General features: G+C 34.5%; 1 protein-coding gene and 1 non-coding gene across 2 annotated transcripts in view; both read left to right on the top strand.

Moving 5' to 3' along the window:
* LOC137394105 (dystonin-like) overlaps nt 1-25,594 on the top strand; it is a 73,018-nt gene that overhangs the window by 12,416 nt on the left and 35,008 nt on the right. Inside the window, exons 2-16 of the mRNA XM_068080823.1 lie at nt 4,479-4,639; nt 6,641-6,756; nt 7,611-7,714; nt 8,426-8,545; nt 11,782-11,877; nt 12,182-12,199; nt 13,613-13,828; nt 16,435-16,598; nt 17,255-17,389; nt 17,790-18,111; nt 18,434-18,643; nt 20,583-20,744; nt 21,384-21,404; nt 24,067-24,154; nt 24,281-24,393. Coding sequence (XP_067936924.1) covers nt 4,479-4,639; nt 6,641-6,756; nt 7,611-7,714; nt 8,426-8,545; nt 11,782-11,877; nt 12,182-12,199; nt 13,613-13,828; nt 16,435-16,598; nt 17,255-17,389; nt 17,790-18,111; nt 18,434-18,643; nt 20,583-20,744; nt 21,384-21,404; nt 24,067-24,154; nt 24,281-24,393 — 2,046 coding nt within the window. The remainder of the gene's footprint in view (nt 1-4,478; nt 4,640-6,640; nt 6,757-7,610; nt 7,715-8,425; nt 8,546-11,781; nt 11,878-12,181; nt 12,200-13,612; nt 13,829-16,434; nt 16,599-17,254; nt 17,390-17,789; nt 18,112-18,433; nt 18,644-20,582; nt 20,745-21,383; nt 21,405-24,066; nt 24,155-24,280; nt 24,394-25,594) is intronic.
* Nucleotides 19,871-19,943, top strand: Trnav-aac (transfer RNA valine (anticodon AAC)). Its single transcript has one exon. It is a non-coding gene; the product is annotated as a tRNA-Val (tRNA).

Here is a 25,594-nt window from a genome sequence, read left to right as displayed (position 1 = left end):
ATCTATTCAAAGCTGCCTAGTGTCGTATCATTGTTATCATTGGCTCCCCGATGCTGCCTTTAGGCTAAGTTGTCTGCAAGCTGCAGTACGATAAACTGATGTAATGAACGACCACGTGTGTCAGAAAGAGCCAGTGCCTGCCTTGACCTTAAATATATCCTAGCTTAAAAAATTTTGTAGTTTCATCTAAAATGATGTCTGTAATGATATCTGATTTTGTATTCTAATAAATCGTGCAAATAGAACAGATGGGTAAGGCCTGTTTAATTGAATGTCTCGAGGTCTGTAACTTGTTAATATCTTTAGTTACGACTAGCCTTGTTTAACTATAATTTATAATGCCTTTGCTATTTGCAAGGCTTTTATATCTCGCCAGTTTGATATGCTTACTCAGCAAACTTACTCTTTCTACGTTCATGAATGGAACACAAATAAAAATAGTTGAAAAGAAATGAAATTATATTGATATCTTTGCTTACGGGTTGTTTAAATTGTTCATAGATTGCCAGCTGCTAGTCTTTGCAAGAGTAAAATCAATTATTGTACTTACTTGCTGCTAACCTATCTACCCTATAACCATTGTGCATATTTGATTGCTTAATATTCACTCCAGCTGTACACGCGTGTAGGAGGTTCTAATTTGGTTCTATTCAAGTCACTGGGTCGTAAGGGCAGCAAGTGCCATCCAATATTTTATGCTCTATGATTTTAATGGTTTACTTTCTTCATAGTTATTTGAATAGCAGTATAGTACCAGTTACAACAGGGTGATGCCTCATTGCAAAAACATCATTAAAATAGTTTAATTTATGAAGGCTCCACCCACCATGAGAGCGCTCTCCGTGCATACTAAAGCGCCATCACGCCAGATGAAAGGGTCATGTCATAAATCTCCTACAATCTTGCTAGATCAATCACTTTCTATAGGCTATGTTGCGCCGTATAATGCATAATACGCCAAACATTGATTGGGTATCCAGCCCATTCTATATATATTTGTCTAAATAATAATATTATTATCAGCAATTGTACTATCATTGGCTTATAAGCTTCTTATAGATTTGGATGGAGATTGGATAATTAGCAAAATGAAAACTCGGTCATTTCCACCTCCATCACAATAGTAGAGGCAATAGCAGACTCGTGTGAGCGTTGGTAGCGTCTACTCATACAGATAGCGAGTGCTCACTGGACCGGGCAAGCAACGATTTATCAGAGGCAGGGTATTTTCCCATTAGGTACACGAACCGAACCGATTGAGCATACAGCACAGCTATTGCTTCGGACTCTGGCACATTATACTCACTCAAACTACAGGAATGACTAATGAAATTAGCTAGCATTAGTTGAAAGTTGAAAGGAGTATCTGTCTATGATAACAATACTCATCAGCTCTACACACTTGGATGTATAGCGCGTAGGATACTATCAGGGATATTACGCCGTTAATATGCTTAACTGCCTCTCATGTCGTAACAAAAAGAAAAAGAAGAAAAATGAGAAAGACAAAGCGCCAATGCTAAGGAATGGAACTGCAGAGGTTGGTATTTTAATTATTATTTACAGGGATGAAAATGTTTTTGGAGAAATCTCCAGAAAGTATCTACGAAGAACAGAATCCGCGACAAGCACCAGCAAACTGCCGTAGACTTCGGCTTTGTTGAATGTGCGTTTCAAATGGCGTGAAGTCCTTTAATTGTAATTTGTAGCAGGCGGCTTACTCGCAAAGGCACCTTCATCTTTTGAACTATTTTAGTAAAACAGTGTTTTAATATCAGGCTGCCTTTCATTCGGAAGTATTGAGCTTCTTACTATTGGTGTAAAAGATGTGGCTTGTTTCTGGCTTCCAATTTGACCACTAAAGCTGGGTATGGTGATAGTTGCTAAATATTTGACATGAGGACTATTGATCAATCAATCAGTCACAGCTTTGATTGGTTACTTATCAACTGCTTTTTAGTTTCACACTCATCTAAAGCTGTTCGTTTTGTGTTGCCAAACGGAACAACATATACATTTTCTATAAGAAAGTAAGGTGTTACTAGTTATAAAACAGCCAAGGTGATATGATTAGTCACCGATAGCTTGCCTCGGAGACCAACTAAGTGGGCTAATCAGTGTGATTGCATTTGTGTGGTTACAGGGTCAAGAATTTTAATTCCCATCAATGTCTCGTAGTGCCAGATTCATGGATTGCTGTTTCAATAAGGTTAATAAGACATTTATGACACATCTTTTGGGAGGTACAAGACAAGGAAAAGAAGTAAGGACTTGGGTGTAATGTGCCACGCACTGTGGGCCGGTACTGAGTCATGTGGACATCATATGTGCATGTGAAAAGCTAACCAAATAAATGCAACAGTGGCAATTTCTGACAAAGTGCCTTAACATCACTAAAACCTGATTACTTGGCATTAACTAACAGGTTATACAATAGGCTACCTGCATTAACCTTTTATTGCTTTTAGAACTTAAATCACAATCTGTTAATACCAAACTAGTATAACATGAAATCCTGGTATATGTCTGAAGAGTTGTAAGCAATGTTTTGACAGCAGTTGCACCGCATATAACACAATTATTATTTCGCTCAGAATTTCATAGGCATGCAATTTGTACTTGGTATGGGCATATTTTAGTTTTGGAGTCATATCGCATTGGTTATTTTGTGGATATTATTGTTGAAGGTCTTTTTTTTGGTATAGTTGCTTGTTCAGCATCAGCTGAAGGTTACTAGATCTCAAACAGGGAAACTTTCTCTGCACAGTTTGTACGCGTTCGACTGAGACATACTATTACCCTTCAAAATCCTCTAAAGAGAAAGCACAAGTTTTTAGCTATCTGTAGTAGTAATGAGCAAGATATGCAATCGTTTGTCTAGTTCAACTTACTAGTCTCCGAATGATTGATATTACTATTAGTCTCTCCTCTTGCCAAGTCAGGCAACTTATGGTTTGTCCATAAACTAATTATACAATATATACATACTCTGTTATTACACTCAGTGTAGTGTATTCTGTCTTACAGTTTTATTTCAATGACCTAATAGATAATCAATCGATGGACACGGGTGTTACTACATTCTTTGAGGTGTGCGCCAAGCCTATAGACACTAATTCTCAGCCTACTGTGTGTGCAATGCAAACATAAAGGATTTCCTGAATGTTTTATTTATGATGCTCTCATGCATAATTGCTTATAAACATGACAGCCAGTAAGGGCCAATATGTCTGCTTTTTGTGACATTTGCTGTCGGTTTGATAATTGAACTTTTTGAATAGATGCTCCTTAAGTATACGTTGATTTAGCCAGCTATAGTTCATCAGCTTTAATTCCACTGTATTTTCTAAATAATGTGCTAGGGTAGGTGAAATTGTAGGAGACTTCTCATTGTTTCATTTTTTTAGTTACATTTCATTAACACTCTACTATGGGAAAGTATTTTAGATCTGTTAAGATTTGTAGTAGGCTACTTTGTATATCAAAGTATTTAATGGTACACTCTGAAATGGCTAGTTGTGTTGCTTAATATGTACACCCGCTGTGCTTGTATTGTTTTCGCCTTTTTACAATAAATCTTTCCTATTCATTCTCTTCTTTGTTTCCAGAAAGTTTTAAGGACAATCTTATCTGCTACAGTCCATTTCCTGCAGCTAGTAATTAGTACGGGTGTCAAGTTACTCGCGTTTCTGAGCAGAATGGGCTGTGGTTGTTACCGCGGTTGTTGCTATGAATGAGCATAATACGCGGTTGGCATGTTGATTGGTATGCCTCGTTTAAAGCAAATTATTCACATTGTGGACACTTCATCACCTGAAATCTATTAGTTATGCGCCAGAGGTATATGTTATACATCTCAAGCAGCTCTCTAAGGATAGATGTTTCTCTCTAGCCAATGAGCATACCTGTGTTGTGAAATTTGCTGCATTTCAATCACTGGTAAATCATGACTCGCAGCCCTTCTGCTTGAAGCTGTCTGTATTGGGCTTATCCTGAAAACATTCCACATTCCCCACAATTCCTGCTGTATCAGAAGTTTTAGCTAATAACGTTACTTCTTTTGTCAGTATTGTCACTATATCTCACTCCCGCCCGTGGTTATCTGGATAGCGTGTGGCTTCTAATCTTGGATACTAGCTACTGTGTTTATGAAGATTCTGGTATCCCAACAAGGTCAAAAATGGAGTGGTTTATACTATTGCAAAGCTTGTTTAGTAAGCAACATCTATGACCAGTTTTATTTAAATAATTTATCACAGCGATAATGTTGTTTCCATACTGCAGCGGCTAAGTTTTTCTTGCCAAAAACCTTGTACATGCATTCTATGAGAATGGTTATGCATTAATACGACTCAATATTATTTTAATACATATCTTATTATTTTAATACACATGTAATTTATGCGAGGGTTTGGACATGATGTGACAATCACGCTTTAAGATACAGAGCACACGAAATATGTCATTTACGATTACAGGTTACTGATGTGGTCCTACCCGGTCAACACGAACATTCAGTTAGACAATCATTGCTGCAATGGAGTCAGCAGACGACTTCAAGCTATCCAATCAAAATCACAGATTTCTCAAGGTGCTGGAGGGATGGAAAGGCTTTTCTCTATCTCATTCACAGGAATCGGTGAGTTCGAAAAACATATTTTTTAAAATGTTCTTCATTCTGTGGGTGTTCATGTATATATATTTGGTAAGGCAGTCATTTTTTGATGAATTCCGCTGTAAAAATTGGGTAATGTTTATTCGAATTTTCTGGAAACATGGCTAGCATTATAAAACACCATAAGAAACCATCTAGAAAGCTTGTGCTCTGCAGTTTACTTTGGTAAATGTATCACTTGCACGCACTGTTTTGCTGAATGAGGCTATACGAAATTTATGAATCTAAATGGAAGTACGCTAGTAGGCCTAGTTATTGTTATAAATTGTGAAATGTATATAAGCCAAGCTTAACAAGTATCATTTGTACATACTACATGAACCAAGCCCAAAGGGATTTTATACACGACCAACTTGAAAAATGTTTGCCCAAACAAGGTGATCGTATATATTAGACCAGAATTGCTTGTATTACTGTTTATGTGATAATATAAAAAAGCATGCTAGGAAATTCCGACTATAATTTCATATGCTAGATTACCTAGTTGCAATGCAACTGAGTTATAATAATTAGAATCATGTGTCAGCTGCCGCCGTACATTTGCTTCCTCTTTTCTTCCTCACTGTTTTATCACGCTCTAAAGTTCTAAACTCTTATCCTAAGCAAACCTCGTGTCATCAGTTGATGTGTACCGTGGCATGTGTTCAACAGCATGCATATCTTACTGTATTGCACTTAGATATTAATAACTGTTTAGTTATGAAATACCTCTTCAACTTACTTCTTATTTAGAATATTATCATTACTGAATAGCTCCTCATTTATGCCAATACATAAAGTTAGCCTAATGCGTTGATGTCTGCAATTATTTCTGTGGTTCTTAATAACAAAATTCAAATCCGCATTGACATCAAGTTATGGTAACTCCAGTCTCGGTAATGTCAGTTCAGAAAAAGTCCAGCTGGGCAAATGAATCTTCATTAATCACATTTATGACTCCAACATCCAGATACATGTACATAAATTCTATTTATTTGGCTGCAGGAATGTGATTTATCTTTTTTCCCAACACTTCAGTACATCGATTGCCAGTTCAAGTGTGAGCTGAAGCAAGTCTCTCATTGTCCGTCATACCTCAAAGGCTATGTCAGCACCAAAAGATTAGTTTTTACATCAGCAGTTTTGCAATTATCACACACCTGATAGTTTGTGTCTGCTCTGGCACAGACTAACTTCCACATGCAAAGTTGGTCTGTTCTTACATTTGCTTCGTATGTGAAACTGTCGTGTGCTGGAACAAATATTCCGATAAAAATACATAATAAAATTAAATGAAAATTTTCATTTAATTTTTTTCTACAGCTCAAAAACTTGATAATAAATAGTTCAAGTAATTACATTATTGGTATAGCTTAATGCATATATTACAGAAAACTGTTAAAAACTAATTTATTAGTAGAAAAACTTAAAGTAACGAAGTTATCATCAATCAAAAGATGCTTACAGGCATGCAGATTAAGGTTTAGTCATGGTGATACAGGAGACCAACTGTCTGTAGGTAGAGATGACCGTAGAGTTATGAAGCTATACAATCTTTGAATTAATGTTACAAATTTATATATGTTTCTGTTATCACATTTGATAGTTTTCAAAATTTGATTTTAAATTATCTCTCCATCGTTGCTAGTTTCAGATCAGCCTTCCTTTATGTCACATAAACCTTTTTTTAATAACTACTAGATAGCTTTAACAATCTATTAAAGAATTAATCTTCGATGTTTGCCTATATTTCTCTGCTATTTGCTTCTATATTCTAAGTGAAAATTGCCTTCCTTTTTTCACCGATACTACCACTTGGACTATTATGTAAAAAGATTGTATGTTGCCGCAATCTAAGTCAGGTTTGACTCTAATTTCTTGCTGGAGTTGGCTTATCAGCTTATTTATGGTTGGTGGTATCATTATTGAGTGTATTAGTAGGCATTCTAGCTAGTCTTGGCTCATTATTAATTCAATGTATTTTAGACCAGAATTGGTAAACATGCGGCAAGTAGCATCAAATACATCTCAAGAGAACTTGGAGCTTGCCTTTGCAACTGCTGAGAAAGAGCTAGGCGTTACCCGACTACTCGATCCTGAAGGTGAAGAGACAAAATGTCTCTTTTCACTCAAAGTTAATTGGCTAATCATCTGTGTAGCCGCTCAGCTTTTTTCATTTGTCTTCTAGTGCCATTGACATGTCCTAAATTATTTGCATGGTTAGTTTGCTATGCCCGGGCTTAATTGTAGCAAAGCATCGATATCGAAATGCAACACCACTGATCCCAGTGTAGTACTCTTTGACCTCAATTGGTGCATCAATTTGTATCATTCGAGTGGTTTCTCACTAATTTCAGCTCAACGTAGGATTTTATTTATGTGCTGTCTGTCAGCCATTTAAACTTCTTTAAAAGTTATAACCATTTTATAAATTTATTATTGTCGTTAACTTGAGCATATTGCACAAATAAACGCAATAACTACCACATTTCTAAAACATTAAAACTCCTGTGTTAAAGAGTCTTCGCCAGACAAATGGTCTAAACATTTCTTATGCAACTGTTAGATAAAAGAGAATAACCAACTTTTGCCATTTTCTTTATCGCTATTCCTTGTTGCTGCTGTTATGTGGGTGGATGGATAACACCATAGGTAAATATAATCACTGTAGTAGCAAAAATGTTTTGATTATCAGCATTATTCTCAGCACTTGGCAATGATCACTCCGAGAAGATATCGTTACAATTCACAGCTGCAGCTAGTAGGATCGTCTCGCTTGTAACTTATGCAAGCAAGCGTCATGCCTTACACTAAAGTTGAGGATGCAATTACAACGCAGCAACTCTGCTTGTGAATAATTCTGAGTTAACTCATCATGTTCCCCCTTTAATATAAGCCACCCACTGCCAGCCCACACACATATACAGGATATCTATTTAATATTGTGTTGCTTCAGATATGCAAGTAGACCAGCCAGATGAGAAATCCGTCATCACATATGTGGCATCCCTATACAATGTCTTCCCTCTACCTTCACCTACCAAATCTGTTCACGATAATGTAAGTGTTTTCCACTCTGAATATCCAAACGACAAAATCCATACTACAACAGTATCAATAGTGAGGAAGAAGTTGAATCGTGGTTACATGTAGCTTGTAAAAGTAGAGCATAGATTACTAGCCACTCGTGCTTCAAGTATCTGTGGTGATATCTAGAGTCTTTATCCACATTCTGCTTTGTGGTATAAACTTAATTGTATGTTCTTATCTTTGGTAAATGCTTGACAGAGAGAATGTATGAGTCCTGTGTATTTTTCATCAGTGCATTCGGTGGTGTTTTCATTTTGAGCTAGTAATGTTTTTTGCAGTAGTTCATCAACATCATTTCACTTTGAGTAGATTTAAAGCCGTTTGTGAAATTGAGTAATATCTAATATGTGAGACTAATATGTACAAGTGTAAACGTAGTGTAATGCGTTACACGCGTTCATGTAGCGAGTGTTAAGTTTTACAAGTGATGAGACTGTAATAGTTGGATTCACTATTGTTACACGCTTAAGGTTGATGGCCAATAACACCTTGCAAGCTGTCTGGCCACCTGGCAGACAGCCAGATAGTAATTAGCTCGCGGCAATTGTAAACTTATCCTATCAATACTCGTGATCAGCTTTGCTCTGACCCATATCCATTTGCAACTGCAGATTGCAGAACAATCACGAGAAATATGAAATAAGTAGAAGTTGTCATGCCATGTTACCTTGTTACCTGCAGGATTTAGCTAGCAAAACATCAGAGTACGAGGACTTGGCCAAGCCTCTACTGCTCTGGTTAAAGGAACAGACAGCTCGGTGTACCAGTAGAGAATTCTCAGCCACCTTGGTCGAAGTGAAGGTAAAGTATTCGCTGGTTACATTTTCATTTTGTGTATTGAAAGAAATGGATACATCAGAATTAAAAAATGTAAATAATGCAACGTCCAAAAAGACTGTTTCCATTGACTGAACTTTAGTACTTTTAGTGTTGCAATTTTAGATTGTTGACAGACTCAAGTCATTCATACATCTTCAGTATGTTCAAGTTTTGTTCGTAAATATCTATAGTAGCTATATAAATATCTATAGTAGCTATATAAATATCTATAGTAGCTATATAAATATCTATAGTAGCTATATAAATATCTATAGTAGATATATAAATATCTATAGTAGATATATAAATATCTATAGTAGCTATATAAATATCTATAGTAGATATATAAATATCTATAGTAGCTATATAAATATCTATAGTAGCTGTATAAATAACTATAGTAGATATGTAAATATCTATATTAGCTATATAAATATCTATAGTAGATATATAAATATCAATAGTAGCTATATAAATATCTATAGTAGATATATAAATATCTTTAGTAGATATATAAATATCTATAGTAGCTATATAATATCTATAGTAGATATATAAATATCTATAGTAGCTATATAAATATCCATAGTAGATATATAAATATCTATAGCAGCTATATAAATATCTATAGTAGCTATATAAATATCTATAGTAGCTATATAAATATCTATAGTAGCTATATAAATATCTATAGTAGCTATATAAATATCTATAGTAGATATATAAATATCTATAGTAGCTATATAAATATCTATAGTAGATATATAAATATCTATAGTAGCTGTATAAATAACTATAGTAGATATGTAAATATCTATATTAGCTATATAAATATCTATAGTAGATATATAAATATCTTTAGTAGATATATAAATATCTATAGTAGCTATATAATATCTATAGTAGATATATAAATATCTATAGTAGCTATATAAATATCCATAGTAGATATATAAATATCTATAGCAGCTATATAAATATCTATAGTAGCTATATAAATATCTATAGTAGCTATATAAATATCTATAGTAGCTATATAAATATCTATAGTAGCTATATAAATATCTATAGTAGATATATAAATATCTATAGTAGCTATATAAATATCTATAGTAGCTATATAAATATCTATAGTAGCTATATAAATATCTATAGTAGATATATAAATATCTATAGTAGCTATATAAATATCTATAGTAGATATATAAATATCTATAGTAGCTATATAAATATCTATAGTAGCTGTATAAATAACTATAGTAGATATGTAAATATCTATATTAGCTATATAAATATCTATAGTAGATATATAAATATCAATAGTAGCTATATAAATATCTATAGTAGATATATAAATATCTTTAGTAGATATATAAATATCTATAGTAGCTATATAATATCTATAGTAGATATATAAATATCTATAGTAGCTATATAAATATCCATAGTAGATATATAAATATCTATAGCAGCTATATAAATATCTATAGTAGCTATATAAATATCTATAGTAGCTATATAAATATCTATAGTAGCTATATAAATATCTATAGTAGCCGTATAAATATCTATAGTAGCTATATAAATATCTATAGTAGATATATAAATATCTATAGTAGATATATAAATATCTATAGCAGCTATATAAATATCTATAGTAGCTATATAAATATCTATAGTAGCTATATAAATATCTATAGTAGCTATATAAATATCTATAGTAGCTATATAAATATCTATAGTAGATATATAAATATCTATAGTAGATATATAAATATCTATAGTAGCTATATAAATATCTATAGTAGATATATAAATATCTATAGTAGCTATATAAATATCTATAGTAGCTGTATAAATAACTATAGTAGATATGTAAATATCTATATTAGCTATATAAATATCTATAGTAGATATATAAATATCAATAGTAGCTATATAAATATCTATAGTAGATATATAAATATCTTTAGTAGATATATAAATATCTATAGTAGCTATATAATATCTATAGTAGATATATAAATATCTATAGTAGCTATATAAATATCCATAGTAGATATATAAATATCTATAGCAGCTATATAAATATCTATAGTAGCTATATAAATATCTATAGTAGCTATATAAATATCTATAGTAGCTATATAAATATCTATAGTAGCCGTATAAATATCTATAGTAGCTATATAAATATCTATAGTAGATATATAAATATCTATAGTAGATATATAAATATCTATAGCAGCTATATAAATATCTATAGTAGCTATATAAATATCTATAGTAGCTATATAAATATCTATAGTAGCCATATAAATATCTATAGTAGCTATATAAATATCTATAGTAGATATATAAATATCTATAGTAGATATATAAATATCTATAGTAGCTATATAAATATCTATAGTCGGTATACGAATATCTATAGTAACTATATAAATATCTATAGTAGCTATATAGCTCTGAGAAACTTGTGTTTACAGACAGTTTATGGTTGTTAATGATTTGTGTTGGTATAATATATATATATAGTATGCAAAAAGAGTATTATTCATATTCATTTATTCTTTATATGGTTTTTGTGTGTTTTCTTATTTGATTACTTATTTGCGTCAGCATCAGTTAACTAATGATTGCACAAACTCTAATTTCATGGTTTATGGCTCCTTGATAGCCGTATCTACATTTGTCATTTCTGATAATAGCTCACATTTCATGTGGCAACATAATGCTATTCCTACAGTAGCAATGTAGTGTGCCACGTATAGTTACGATGCGCCAGGGGTATTTCAATACATAATTTAAAAATAGTTGATAAAAGGACATCGATAATATTATTACAAATAACACTCGATTACAAGATTATATTATTTACTGTATAAATCAGATGTGTCTGTAAAAACTCACAGATTTATCAAAGTACTTGAGCTATGGCATTTTTAATATCTATAAGAATGATATGTCTATATGAAACTGTCACCGAGGTGCTGTTGCTACACAGAGATATAAAGTTATCGCTGTAGCTACAGCACCAAGACAAATATTTTTTTCTTAAATTATGTTTAGAGAGAATAATTTTATTTAATTAGTGTTCATCAGTATTCATTGTGTTGTCTTAGAAATCTTTTTGATAACAACTCTTCCTTCAATTTCTATCCTCATCACGATGCACTGCGTGCTAGCCGTCACGATTCAAGTAAATTCTGTTGTAGAGTGACATTGCTGATTTTCAAAAATTCCATTTAGAAGACATTCCAGCCAAGTTAGCCAAAAAGAGAAGACTAGAAATTTTGTTTCATGAAATAGAGGTAAGTTATGCTTCTCGATGGTAAATTCAATTCAGTTAGAATATTTATCAACTTACTCTTTACTTGATAGTTCACTTTACTCATGGTTCTCAAGGCTATATAGCTCTATAGCTTTATATAGCTCTATGCTATCTTTCACTTTAAGATTGTACAAGGTAGTATGTAGTCATTAATGTCTCAGAGACACTGAGCAAAACTTCTTCCCTTTGGTTGAAGATGGGTAGAAAGATCAAAAACATTTGCTATGTTATATTTATGGTCTCTGTTCATTACCACCTTATTACATGCTTGTCTCATTTTGTAGCCAGTAACTTTAAAGAAGGTAAGATTTTAGATACTCTATTATATATGTTCCGCAATCCTTTCTTTTGCCTCCTCGCCATCCGTGTTCCTCCTAACAGGTGTGTCATGTATAATAGCATGAAGATATTCCTTTATAGACATTGTTCCCGAGGTCATGGTGGTTGGAATGTTTATGCTCTCACTACCTACATTCTGTGAAATTTTGTTGTAAAGTTCCCGCATGTTGGTTTGTGTAAAAATAATTAATCAAGCGATTGTTTACACGCTTAGCAAGCCATAATAGACCCTAGAAGGCTTTTGAATGAACTAGTGCAATAATTTTGGACTTCAATCATCGAAGGTGTTAGAATCTTTTTATTACCTCATTATTTAGTTTTTATCTTTACAAATGGACATTCTTGCTGGTCATGTTGATTCGCTAGCTTCTCAAAAGAGGATTTTGTGAAAATCTCGCTTGGCTGATACATTTTATAAAAAGTTTATTACCGACTAACTAAAACTGCCCTAAAAATTCAGTTGAACAACAGTTTTAAATAATTCAATTTGCAGACGAATGCTTTGTTATGACAATCAATCACAGCACATCGGGCCAACAGTCTCACTCGTCATGTAGAAAAGGTGTTCGGTTTTACTTTACAGTACGTATACATGTAAATTCTATGTTTTAATAATGTGCTAATAAGATCCAATAGAAGTACGGTAACTGATATATTTGCACGCATTACATCTGTTAGCTGTGTCGATCTGTAAAAGTGCTTACTCACGATGCAAATTCGTCGGGACAAAAATCGACTGAAAACTAATAGCAGGTTTCAGTTAGTGTACGCACAACATTATGGATGATCAGTAGAATGCTAGGAAAGAATTCTTTTTTCAGCTTAATGCCAAATTGGTAGCTGCTGTATTGATTCGAGTATAAATCGCATTTTTGTACCAAAAGCATCGCCCAAAAAGTCAGGCACGACTTATACATAAATAAATTTTTCCAAGGTATCTTCTCTCTATCGCTTTCTACAATCTATCGCACGGGGCACACGTACCTAATTCAAATGTGCCTTTGCACGCGACTATGATGTTACATTACACATGATCAAAACGTGCCCAAACAATCATTTCATTTGCAAAATTTGCCTGGTGTTATGGCTTCTAAGAAAAATAATTTGTGTTATGATTCTGCTTTTAAACTGGAGGTTGTAGAATTTGAAGAATATGGCAACAGAACTGCGGAGTGTAAATATACACGCTATGTGATTGCAATGAATCAATGATGCCAAAAGAATTTTGTACTGTTTTTCATGTCAAATATAGCAATGCTACCTGTACTGTAACAGCACTGTACTGTGCCTGTAACAAGCATGCATCTTATTCTGAAATAAATATGGTAGTTGAATATGTGTACAAATATTTCAGTAGACTCATCATTTTATTACAGACAATGATTGGACAGTTTCCATTGGATGAGCAGATACACATAGACTCCATTACCCAACACTGGGACAGGTTCATGTCTGTTGTTAATGACCGTGAGCGAGCGCTCAAATCTGAGTTTGCTCGACTGCAGAGACTCCAGAAGCTGGCGGAGAAAGTTCACAAAGACACAAAGCTATGTGAAGGCTACCTAGATGATGTCGAACAACGACTAATGGAGGTATGTAGGTTTCTACGCATCTCTTTTCTATTGCGGTAACTCTCTATAATTGCTAGATTTTTTCTTCTTTTTTCTCAGAACAAAGAACTCTATTCTTTTGTGCATGAACTATTTTAGGGATATTAGAGTTGCAGAGTTGCACACACCCTATATTGGCTGTTTTAGGAGAGCCTAGCTAATACTTTATAGCATGAATGCACTATAGTTTTACGGCTTTTGTAAGGGCTTGAGCTTAGGGAATTCTGATTTTCATCTGAATATTTCACAGAATAGTTTTATCTGATTACACTAGGTAGTGTCTTACTTTTATTCACTTAGTAAAGCGGCTTAGTACGCGTAGTTGCAGTTCAAATTTCTACTTTTTACACCTACAACATAGTTAGTAAAAAGTGCAGATGAATAGTCTAGCCTCATAACCACTGCATATGTTCAACATGTGGCATGTCTTGACATTACAGACATATGATATATTATAGCACCTGTTGGACCTGTGCTGACCGTTTAACTAATAAAGAGGGGTGTCAGGTTGTGATCAAAAGGTAGAGTAGGGTGGCAGTGATAGCGGTGAAATGAAATAGAGTAATTGCTGGTGTTGGATAATCTGGCCGCAAAACTAGACTCTTCACTTTTAAGCACCATTATTTCTGTATGAATTGGGGTTACTAGGAAAACAGAAGGGTGACTGCATGTCTATTGCCAGAGGCTCAGCATTCATTCTGTTGGTCAACTCTATTATGCAGTTTCATTTCATGAAAGGTCGCATCAGAATATGTGATTAGCTCAATACGAGTGATGCATAGGAACTTTTGTGTTGCTGTTTATTTTACATGTCTGAAGTACAGTATGTCACTGAGGAGAATTTCTCTTCAAATTACTTGAGATAGTAGCGAATGCAAACTATCAAGGTACCAACTTAACGCGATGATTCCATCGTTGAGAATTAGCAACTAAATTCTGTTTATTTTATTGTAAATGTTTGAGATGATTTCTATCATGTTCCGTCAGTGATAGCCTTTTCAATTGAATTCTTTTAAATGTACTTAAATCCACTAAAATCTTCCTTGGCTAAACATGGTGGTGATGCATTATAGCTGTAATTAATCAGTAGTCAGTAGTAGTATACTTGTGTCTGACCCATTTATGTATGTACACATGTATACGCTTGAACGTGTTATGTAGTTTTATAGCTTGAATGTGTTATATAGTTTTATAGCTTGAATGTGTTATGTAGTTTTATAGCTTGAATGTGTTGTATAGTTTTATAGCTTGAATATGTTATATAGTTTTATAGTTTGAATGTGTTTTATAGTTTTATAGCTTGAATGTGTTATATAGTTTTATAGCTTGAATGTGTTATATAGTTTTATAGCTTGAATGTGTTATATAGTTTTATAGCTTGAATGTGTTATATAGTTTTATAGCTTGAATGTGTTATGTAGTTTTATAGCTTGAATGTGTTATATAGTTTTATAGCTTGAATGTGTTATGTAGTTTTATAGCTTGAATGTGTTATATAGTTTTATAGCTTGAATGTGTTATGTAGTTTTATAGCTTGAATGTGTTATATAGTTTTATAGCTTGAATGTGTTATGTAGTTTTATAGCTTGAATAGTTTTATATAGTTTTATAGCTTGAATGTGTTATATAGTTTTATAGTTTGAATGTGTTATATAGTTTTATAGCTTGAATATGTTATATAGTTTTATAGTTTGAATGTGTTATATAGTTTTATAGCTTGAATGTGTTATATAGTTTTATAGCTTGAATGTGTTATATAGTTTGAATGTGTTATATAGTTTTATAGCTTGAATGTGTTATATAGTTTTATAGCTTGAATGTGTTATATAGTTTTATAGCTTGAGTGTGTTATATAGTTTTATAACTTGAATGTGTTATATAGTTTTATAGCTTGAATGTGTTATATAGTTTTATAGCTTAAATGTGTTATGTAGTTTTATAGCTTGAATAGTTTTATATAGTTTTAGTGTAGTGATTATACAGATTGCTCATTTACTCGTCCGTACCTAAAACCTAAGTTGGTAATAATTCACAATGACGGTATATCTAATATATCTGGAGATTATTTTATGTTTATTTTTTGTACATCGTGTATTAGGTGAATGTTACACACTATATTACCAATTTATCAAAAGCCTTTCACGAGTTTAGCAGAATTTGACTAGCTCACAGTTTAGGCAAGCATCTGTCGCGGTTGGCAATGCTAAGGAGATTTCTCCAGCATGAATTTCTCAAAGTTTACAACCTCTTCCACTTGTTTTCCGGATTGAATGTTGGCTTGCTAAGCCATCTCTGTTTGCAGATATCTCAGATCTCGTCTTGGGATATTTTGAATCTGAGATGTGGTTGACCAACTGGTCTGGTAACGTTTTTAGGACACTCGTTAGCATTTTGTTCTGACGAGTGACTTCAATATGGAACTAGACAATCCTCTTTCTAATCTGCTCATGTCTTTTAGAAATTGATTCACTTGTGACATAAACTCATACAAAACTTGTATCGCTACTGAATACTTTTTTATACCAGAATATTACATGAATGTAGACATTCTTAGCAGAGCTGTACATGTATGTAATTGTTTTTTGTAGGAGTTGTCTCGCTATGAGAGCATACACCCATTGGATGCCAAAGACAACTGTGCTGTCCTGCAACAAGTATTCAATAAGATTGACACCCACATTCAGGGTGAACTTACAGATGTGCAGAACCTGAAAGATGGTCGATACCATCAAGCTGATAACATGTACAAAAGGTATGAAAATGCCTGTTTTATAAATTGGAAATATTGTGGTATCAAGTGATAAAACATCAAATTTTTTCAAATGCTATGGATTAGCTGGTTAGTTCATTTTCACCATAATTATTCTTTAGATGTGTTCAAAACAATTGGTATTCAGGGAGACGGTTGGTTAGATATAAGCGTATAGCCATTCCAGCATCCATGAATTCTGGTTATTAACAAGCTTGTGGCAGCAAGGCTATTATGGAGAAACTGCTTGAGTGGTTGTTTAGCTTATTTAAATTTAATGTGTGAAAAATCTTTTATAAGAACAGATTATTCTCAGTCTGTATCTTTATTTTTAATTTACATGCATAGCTACTCCGCAACAGCTCCAGTTACTATTGCTCATTTTGTAAAACTTTTATAGTGAACTTTGATATCACTAACTAAATAGATGTACATACTTTTTGGCGGCAGAATCACTTTATAATTGAGTTAATGAGTGTTTTCCTTACAGGTTTTTGAAAATACTTGACTCTAGTTGCAATTTACACTTTTCCATTTCTAACAATTTATGTTTTACTTCAAATAGAGGTTAGCCATATCGTTTGGTGCTCCTAGTAAGCCTAGTTTTCTATTGTTTGAATGTTTTGGATTTTGTAATGGACTCGATCGTGCGATTGTAGAGTTTTATCAGTTCACCAGCGCCTTGAGGGACTCATGAACAGGCTACAGACTGAACTGGTACCAAAAATACGTTCTATTGGAACATCCGTTTCAGGAACAGCCTTGACCTCTCCTTATAGACTGAGTTCTTCCAGGTACATTCATTTATGATGCTACTCTGATGACTTGATATATCTAGTTACTAAATAGAATTCTGCTTGAGCCTTCACATGTTTTAGAAATTTACAAATTGTTATTTTGCATTTTGATTGTGTCACACAAATTAGATTCCTATTATTGGTTAACAACATAATAATATAATTTTATGTGTAATTGTATTTTCACTTCGATATATTATATTATTTATTATATTATATCATATATCGCTAATGTCATTGAGATAAAATATTTTGTTTGTTTGAGCAAGGCAAAATGAATATTCTAGACAACATTGAGTAATGAAACCTGTTCAACATATTTTTTAGTTTTGACTGCTTCTCGTTACCATTTGTAAAAAAGACTTATTTTGTAAAGTAAACACATCACATGTTTCAGTGTTGGGAGCGGTACAATGAGTCCCGCCAGCACATCAATGAGCGCAGCTAGTTCAGTATCCCTTGTGATAAGGCAGCAAAGCAGCTCATTGTCAACCACTCCTCTTGCTGACGGTACTAGCGACAGCCTTCCTCAGTCAAGCCCTAGAACCCCTCTTAGTAGTGTGTCCCTTGCGAGTCCAAACACATCTACTGCCAGCTTGTCACAGGCCAGCCAACTGACCGCTGCCATTGGTAGTATTCCTCACAGCCAGAGTATGATGACTCCTAGTTCCGGTGCTGAAATGCTCAAAGAGTGCATTGAGTGGGTGGAGAAGCGAAGGGTAGGGTGCCACGAGCATAGTTTGGCTTTGTCTTGACACATTGTGCATAAAAAGCCAATCTTCACAATCATTATGTACCATTTATTCTTATTTATTTTAACTTAAGTTTTCTACGAACGGTAAATATTGTGAAATCTGTCGTGGCTGATCTGTTAATTTTTAGAATAACATTCAAAGTTACTCGTATCCTAGATTTGATAATTGTCATTTTTTGTGGTGAAAACATAGGTCGTTTTACTTTTTGGGCTATTTGTAGCGTAGCTCTATTCCATAGAAATCCTTTTACGACATGTGAAATGGGAATTTATATATCGCTTTACAGAAGCTACTGGATCCAGCAACCCTCGAGTTCACAAGTCTCGGGAAGCTTGAGAGCACTGTTCAGAGACTTCGCGCCGAGCATGAAGAGGTTATTCAGTTCAAGTTAAAATTGGAGTCGTGCCATCAGTCTCGCAGCAGGATGCCTAGGGATGAGGTGCAGGCTTTCACTCAGTGGCTGACTAGAGTAGAGGGAGCGTATAGTAGCATACTCGTAAGTGTTGTCGTGATCTCAAAAGAATTTCAAAATTGTTTTTGCGAGTTAGTCATTGGATAGGGGAAGATTGTTCTAATAAGCCAGATTTGTATTGCTTTCTAGTATTTCATACCTGTGCTGTGAAGTGTTGTGTTTTAAAGCGCAATGCACTTTTATCTGGGTAGCTCTGTCTATTTAAAAAATATATGCACAAGTTGCATAACATTTAGATGTATCCAATTATAAAAACCCAACGAACAGTTTAATTTCATTCAGTTGACTTTCTTCTGTATTTGTGTTAGTTTTTTGGCTCTCATTTAATCATTAATTGATGTTGCACCGTAATCATAGAATCATTTTATGCCACCGCTATTAGCTTTGTAGCCGCTCCCATATCTGACGATCTTTTCACCCTTCGATATCATCACTTCATCTTCATTCATTTTGTCTACCCTCTCTTTTTGACTTATCTTTTTACTTGCTTAGTCCATTTGCTGTTAAGTCTAGCAAAGTACGTATCAACCATTCCATTTGCTGTTAAGTCTAGCAAAGTACGTATCAACCATTCCATTGGCTGTTAATTCTAGCAAAGTATGTATCAACCGTTCCATTTGCTGTTAATTGTAGCAAAGTATATATCAACCATTCCATTTGCTGTTAATTCTAGCAAAGTACGTAGCAACCATTCTATTGGCTGTTAATTCTAGCAAAGTATGTATCAACCGTTCCATTTGCTGTTAATTTTAGCAAAGAAGGTATAAACCGTTCCATTTGCTGTTAATTGTAGCAAAGTATATATCAACCATTCCATTTGCTGTTAATTCTAGTAAAGTATGTATAAACCGTTCCATTTGCTGTTAATTGTAGCAAAGTATGTATCAACCATTCCATTTGCTGTTAATTCTAGTAAAGTATGTATAAACCGTTCCATTTGCTGTTAATTGTAGCAAAGTATATATCAACCATTCCATTTGCTGTTAATTCTAGTAAAGTATGTATAAACCGTTCCATTTAATGTTAATTTTAGCAAAGTATCAGTTTTGAGGATATTTTCTCTGAGCTTTTCTCTTATAACATCAATCCCAAACTAATCTTTTCGGCATTACTTTTGCGAATGCAGATATCAAAACGTGTATAGTCGAGCCTCGAGTCAGCGCTTGTTTACAAGCACTGACAATATGAACTTTGATCAGCTCAGGCATACAATTTAGTCAGGCTGATATCATTGAGCATCGTTGATATGAAGGTCGTATGGTGTAGTGGTTATCACGTCTGCTTAACACGCAGAAGGTCGCGGGTTCGAAACCCGCTATGACCTATAATTTTTTAATACGCAATGTGAACACATATTGTGACGAATCTATCACTAGTGTTACATGCTACGAATTTTTGAGCCTCGAAGTTGTAGTTTTGATCATAATTACGCAGGAGTGGTCGTACAACGCCCAATTGTTTATAGCTGACCAATTTACGTGTTACGAAGAAATTGGTGCACACAACTCCCCTTTTTTTATATTAGCCTGTTGCGATTTTAGCTACAGCAGGGCACATATTTTATATCGCGGCTGACACTCTTAAAATGCGTCTAAAGTCAAATGTCAATGTCAAAAGGCTGATGCTGTAAGGATGTCACAAATGGTGACGATGAAAATTCAACCTCCAATCTCAAAGATTTATGCAGTAATACAAATATTGATGTTTACATCATACGCAATACTTCGTTGTTGGTACTATGTTTTAAAAAATACTTCTTTGAATTGGAGGTTTGAATCGCTTCCAAGGATTAAATATGCGATGTTTGAAACCATTGAAATGCTACGAAGATGAAAAATACGCCAAACTTTTGTAGTATGTAGCACTAGTGAATAATGATAATGGTCTTTTAACATATATTTTGGTTTTCAGAGGATGTAGATATTTGTTTGTGATATAATACACGTTGTATGATCTACTCTAGGGTATCTCAAGCCAGCAACTCCAGCAATGCGAGACATTACTCGAATTTGCTAGGGATTCAACGGATGAGCTCCGCTGGCTAAATGAGAAGGAAGAAGAGGAACTCACCAGGAATTGGAATGCCACGACTATGAATGCAGATGTGATGAAAGAGCATTTCCAGGTACCTACTCTTTTTTGATCATATTTGTATAATTGTTCCTTAAACATCAGCTGACTTGTCATTCTTGCCGTATATATTTCATATTTCCGTTTGTTTTGTGTAGTTTAATTTGATCCGAGGGCCGTTGAGGCTAAGAATGTTTTTAAAATTTGATTGTATAGCAAGCGTGTTGTTCATTGCTTTTACAGGTGCTACAAAAAGTTGCTATTATATTTAGTAGATGCTTTAAATACACAAGTAGTTGGCAGAACATTAATATTTATATATTGACTTTTAAATGTTTCTTGTTGGTTCAATAATAAAAGTATTTTAATTTTTTGTTAGAGGTTTTTATGGAAAATCTTGTTGAATTGTACAAATATTCAATTGTATTACACAGATTTATCAAAACCCTGCAGAAATGATATATTGTGAAATATGATATGCAATTTTAAATCTATCTATCTGGTTCGAACACCAAAGGTACAGTCTTATCATTCAGTTTTCTTACAGTTAAGTGGAAACTTTGCATTTTCAATTAAGTAGCGTTTATTTTTTTCATTTTAGAAATTATCTATAACTGCTGTCTGTTGCTTTGAGCAATGTAGGAGAGTTGCGTAAAATCATTGTCTTTATCAATAATATTGTTCCATCTTGCAGGTGTTTTTGTGGAAGAAAAAGGTATATACTGCCTATGCATTAAACCTTCTCTTTGCTACCCTAACCCGCCACCGAATGTGTATTTAATGCAAAGCTTAACGTAGTAACAAGATGGGTGCAGTTTCTTATTTTAGATCGATTGTACATTCTATTTTTATTCATCCAGAATTAGTCAATTCAATGGTGCAACATACATGCAGTTTTTTCATTGGAAAGATTTCACTGTATGTACTATAGTACAAAGCTGTTGACTCTTCTGACTTACAACTCAACTTACGGTATGTCTGTGCAACTTACAGTATGTCTGTGCACTGTATGCGGCACTGCTCACTGCAGCTCTGACTTACAACTCAACTTACAGTACGTATGTGCACTGTATGCTGCACTGCTCACTGCAGCTCTGACTTACAACTCAACTTACAGTACGTATGTGCAACTTACAGTATGTCTGTGCACTGTATTCGGCACTGCTCACTGCAGCTCTGACTTACAATTCAACTTACAGTATGTATGTGCACTGTATGCTGCACTGCTCACTGCAGCTCTGACTTACAACTCAACTTACGGTATGTCTGTGCAACTTACAGTATGTCTGTGCACTGTATGCGGCACTGCTCACTGCAGCTCTGACTTACAACTCAACTTACAGTACGTATGTGCACTGTATGCTGCACTGCTCACTGCAGCTCTGACTTACAACTCAACTTACAGTACGTATGTGCAACTTACAGTATGTCTGTGCACTGTATTCGGCACTGCTCACTGCAGCTCTGACTTACAATTCAACTTACAGTATGTATGTGCACTGTATGCTGCACTGCTCACTGCAGCTCTGACTTACAACTCAACTTACGGTATGTCTGTGCACTGTATGCTGCACTGCTCACTGCAGCTCTGACTTACAACTCAACTTACAATATGTCTGTGCAACTTACAGTATGTCTGTGCACTGTATTCGGCACTGCTCACTGCAGCTCTGACTTACAACTCAACTTACAGTACGTATATGCACTGTATGCTGCACTGCTCACTGCAGCTCTGACTTACAACTCAACTTACAGTACGTATGTGCACTGTATGCGGCACTGCTCACTGCAGCTCCCCTTAAACATAATCTCACATAAAGAATGCAATAGCACCTCATAGATAATGTATGTTATTTCATGCTCAAGTGGTTGTCTCTACTTTACACTATGTGCTAGTTGATAGCTTATCGTGCCATTTTGCCCTGAATGTAAGGTGCAGTCAAACCTCTACATCCGATGTTAATCCATTCCGAGATGTTTGTATGTTAAAAACGTATTGTCTCTCGGAGCAAATATTCAAGGGGCTGTAAGAATATGCTGTAATGCATGTCACTGCCCAAGTCTATAGTAATTCCTTAGTAAATACTGCAGGGAAAATTACACATAGCTTTGAGGCAGTTGTATGAGTATTATATAAAAAACTATAAAGGTAAATGTAACAAATCAGTTATATAAAAGCTAAATAAACCGAGTAATAATAATAATATAAAGAGTTCCGTTCTTATGTTACCGTAGAGAATGCATAGATCGGAATGTAGGCTCGACGATATGTAGGTGTGAATGTATACATGCTACTTGTGATACATGCTGCTTGCGATACATGCTGCCCGTGAGACATGCTGCATGTGATACATGCTGCCCGTGATATATGCTGCCCATGATACATGCTGTCCGTGATACATGCTGCCCGTAATACATGCTGCCCATGATACATGCTGCCTGTAATACATGCTGCCCGTAATACATGCCGCCCGTGATACATGCCGCCCGTGATACATGCTGTCCGTGATACATGCTGCTTGTGATACATGCTGCCCGTGATACATGCTGCCCGTGATACACGCTGCCCGTGATATATGCTGCCCGTGATACATGCCGCCCGTGATACATGCTGCTTGTGATACATGCTGTCCATGATACATGCTGCTTGTGATACATGCTGCCCGTGATACATGCTGCCCGTGATACACGCCGCCCGTGATACATGCAGCCCGTGATACACGCCGCCCGTGATACATGCTGCCTGTGATACATGCTGCCTGTGGTAAAGAGACTGGGTATAATTTACTTTTATTTAAACCACTTAATTTTAAACCAACTTACCTTATACATTCTTTTGTCATTTTTAGAATTATTTTTGTGTTTTGTTTTTAATTTTCATCAGCATTTTTTGCATTACTTGTGAACTACAATGTTTTAAACAGTATTGAATATTATGTGTTGGAAACTACTTTGTGTGTAGAGTCGAGTATTTTACATCTCGTGTCGGAAAATCTGTACGCTGAGCTGCAGTAGAAGTTTGGTTGCGTATCATCGAGGCTTCGTAGTGGCATGTGGCGGGCATTGCATCGCGTCTTAACATTTGTCAGAAAATTTCACCTCAATATGAAATGGTACACATGGTTTTAATGTTGTATTTCAGCATTTAAACTTTTTCCAATTACTCAATGTTCACTTACCTTTGCTTGAGCATGGCGTTGTTTAAAATATCTCCTTTAACCGTTTAAGTTTTCTAATATCTAATATTATCTGCTCTGCTGACATGGTTAAGGGTCTTGTGGTTAATTTCCAAATCATTCACGGGCGTTGTAATAACTGACATGTTCTGTTTTTAGCAGCTTCCACTATTTTCATTCATTATCATGGCTTTTATGTAGAGGCTGATGGATGACCTTCAGCAGCATGAGAAACAATTTAATGATGTACAAGATAGGGGAGAAGATATCGTGCGACAGAAGGCGATTGGTTGGTACTTGACCCGTGTATCTGACTGTTCTACAGTAATTATTTTTCTGCATTTTAATATATTTTCATACCAACAAAGAGTATGAGTTTTGCATTATATTAGCAATTCAATAATATATATTTTAGGAAGCTCAATGTGCCAGTCCTACTTGACAGCCATGCAGGAGAGGTGGGGCTGGTTATTGCAGGTTTTATCGTGCATTGACATCCACTTGAAGAATGCTCAGGCATACAATCAGGTTAGTTGCTGCATCCGTGTTGTGTTAAGGGCTGAGTATACCTGAGGAGAGAATAGAGCAAAATCAACGACTGATGAAAAGTAACGACTTAACGAAATATTGGCGTCATCATTCGCAAGATATTCCTATTCTCGCTAGTCATTTTATCTTAATTGGTGCAGCACATTTCTAGAGACTCTCGTTTTATAGTCGAGGTTCACCTTAACAGAAGGTCTTTAATTAGACATACAACTCAAATTGACCTCAAATGTCCAAACTCTTGGAATAAAAGATGATAATAGAATGTGGAATCACCCATTACTACACTCATATATATTTCTGTGACAATTTACTGCTGACATTTCTAAAAACATTATTCAAGCCTTTCCCTTACATTTTTATGATTTACTTGGCTCACTCAATCATATCCTCTTTTGGCAGAAAACTTGAGATTTACATAATTAATACTAAGCGTCATTCACAAAATCTTTTTAATTGAAAGTCTCTTCCTGCCATAATTATTCATCACAAACTAGTTCAGCTTTTATTTAGTTTGGTACGAATTAATCTGAGCAGAATAGAGCTGAATTATCTCTGTAAGCAAGAACAGAACTATCGGTGTTTTGCAGCTACGCGTATGTGATAGCTTTCAGGACCTTTCAATTTGACCAATTTGGTTTTATATTAGATATACGGTAAGTCTATCATATAGTCTGTCACAAGTCTGAAAGGTCTGTAGGTAGTTTCACAGCAGTGTCAATATGACATCTTCATATTCACGCTGTATACGTCTACCCTCTGTCATCACTATTTTGTCTTACACCGCTCTAAGCCGGTATCAGTTTGTATCGGAAACTAATTAAGGAGAATTACAACGCTTTAAAAAATTGTGCTTTTGGATTATACTTGTACTACCTGATATGGACAGTTATGACTAGTGTCTAAATGCTCGTAATGCTGAGGAACTAGATGTGTTTTTAAATATTTGCTGTTTAAAATATTCAAATCGTATCTCCAATCTGCTTGATCATCCATTACAATCCCACTTCCCTAAAAAACTACTGCACCTCATGCCAACCATCAACACCTTACCAATTTACATTATAGACCAGAGTTATGCAAAAAGAGTTTTTCCTTTCAATACACGTAATTTACTTTACTATTTTTTGTTTTTGTCTCATGGCCTAATTTGCTCTAAACAGCCTTGACCGGAGCAAATAAA

This window comes from Watersipora subatra, chromosome 4 (assembly GCF_963576615.1).
Source record: "Watersipora subatra chromosome 4, tzWatSuba1.1, whole genome shotgun sequence".
Taxonomy (NCBI): Eukaryota; Metazoa; Bryozoa; class Gymnolaemata; order Cheilostomatida; family Watersiporidae; genus Watersipora; species Watersipora subatra.
Note: the sequence above shows the minus strand (reverse complement) of the source record. Positions and strands in the feature narration are given on the sequence as shown.